Genomic DNA, 1538 nt, shown 5'->3' with positions numbered 1-1538 from the left:
ATATCCTCCATGATTTATGAAAAGTTATTGTCTTGGTCAGTAATATTGGAGGTTACAGGTAGTGCAAGTTGCTTCAGTCAACATGCCCAATCTGTGTGTCATGGAAAGTCGCTCAATTCGGCTGTGAAGTTGGGACTAAAATTAAAGAAGGCTACAATATTTATAACCGGATCACGAATGATGCTAGCAAAAGAATAGATTAAACTTCCTCCATTTTTGAATTGTTCATTGATTATGTACAATGATCAACAAAATAAAATAAAAAATCGCCCCATATGTTTTCTGAAAATGAATCGCGATGCATATTCATAGGCTCGAACTTCGTTCAGGGCAATCATTTTGAATAACAGCTACTTAGAATCAAGTAGTTTTTAATCATTGAGAACTTTTTAAAATATGGTAATGTGCATTGAGGCCAAACCGAGTTTAGTAATCCTAGTAATCCTCGCAATCCGGAAAGTTTTACGATCGTGTCTCGAGTATTTATTGCTATATCGGTCGAAAAATAGTATTTCTCGCACGAAATGATAATGAATTTATATAGAATATATATTCATAAAAAATGCATAGGTAACGATTATATCATTCTTCCCTATATACAAGATGGAAATAAGTCAATTTTGAGATATTTATTCAATCGTTAAATAGCGATAATCTTTCATGTCAATAATATTTATACCTACTTGCTCTATATAAATAATGGCATCGGTTTATCAATTTTTACTATTGAGAATCCGAAGATTCTCACGGCATGATTCCGCGTGTGGAAATTATAAACTCATAATAATGCTGTTGTTTCGAATGATATTAATTATTTCGGTGGTGCAAGTGGAACCCTTTGGATTACCAAGTTTGGGTGACCTTTGGAAATTTACAAAATTTGCCTTTGAACTTGGTGGAAAAATAAAATCAGGCTACGATGTCATCGAGGGCCTGATCAATCCGGATCAAACTGAGAAATTGATAGGCCAGATCCTAACGGAAGTAACTGCAATAACTAAGAAAGTGGATGCCCTAGAAGTGCGACTAGACATAAAACTAGATCAAATAGTTGAATCTCTAGTCGAAAGGATAACACTTGTTCAGAAGCTAGATGCGTCTTTCCTTGAACTCCACAAAATGATTGTGAGAATTGACGACATGTGGGAGAACTTCCTCAGCTATACAAAACAGATGCAGAAGTTCAATAATGACACAATAGGCGGATTCATTGATGTAGCTACTGGACCGCAACAGGGTGGACTCCAGGATCTCCTGGAACAGATCCATCGATTAATCGTTCCTCTCAGGACAGCGCACATCAGAGACAGTGTATTTCTCACTCTGCTGGAGGAACAGAAGGTAAGTAAAGATTACAGGCTAATTACATTTACATTACCTAGATTGAAGGTAATACATGTCTATGTGTTTGATTAGGCAACTCAATTGATCACCTGCGATCAGCCTCTGTCAAATTACGGAACAATCTATCAAATTTATACTACTCTTGCTCTCACAGAACTCCGAGGATATGTTATGACCGTTGCTTCTTACGGCTT

At 36.5% G+C, this 1538-nt stretch overlaps 1 protein-coding gene across 1 annotated transcript in view; it reads left to right on the top strand.

The window, feature by feature from the left end:
- Positions 1-741: 741 nt before the first annotated feature.
- The window catches only part of LOC105266033 (uncharacterized), a gene marked incomplete in the record, with an annotated part of 3859 nt that continues 3062 nt past the window's right edge, over positions 742-1538 (top strand). The window contains 2 exon segments of the mRNA XM_011303911.1: positions 742-1341; positions 1417-1538. Coding sequence (XP_011302213.1) covers positions 787-1341; positions 1417-1538 — 677 coding nt within the window.

The sequence above is a fragment of the Fopius arisanus genome, unplaced genomic scaffold (assembly GCF_000806365.1).
Source record: "Fopius arisanus strain USDA-PBARC FA_bdor unplaced genomic scaffold, ASM80636v1 scaffold00035, whole genome shotgun sequence".
Taxonomy (NCBI): Eukaryota; Metazoa; Arthropoda; class Insecta; order Hymenoptera; family Braconidae; genus Fopius; species Fopius arisanus.
The sequence above is the reverse complement of the archived record's forward strand: the minus strand, read 5'-3'. Positions and strand labels throughout refer to the sequence as shown.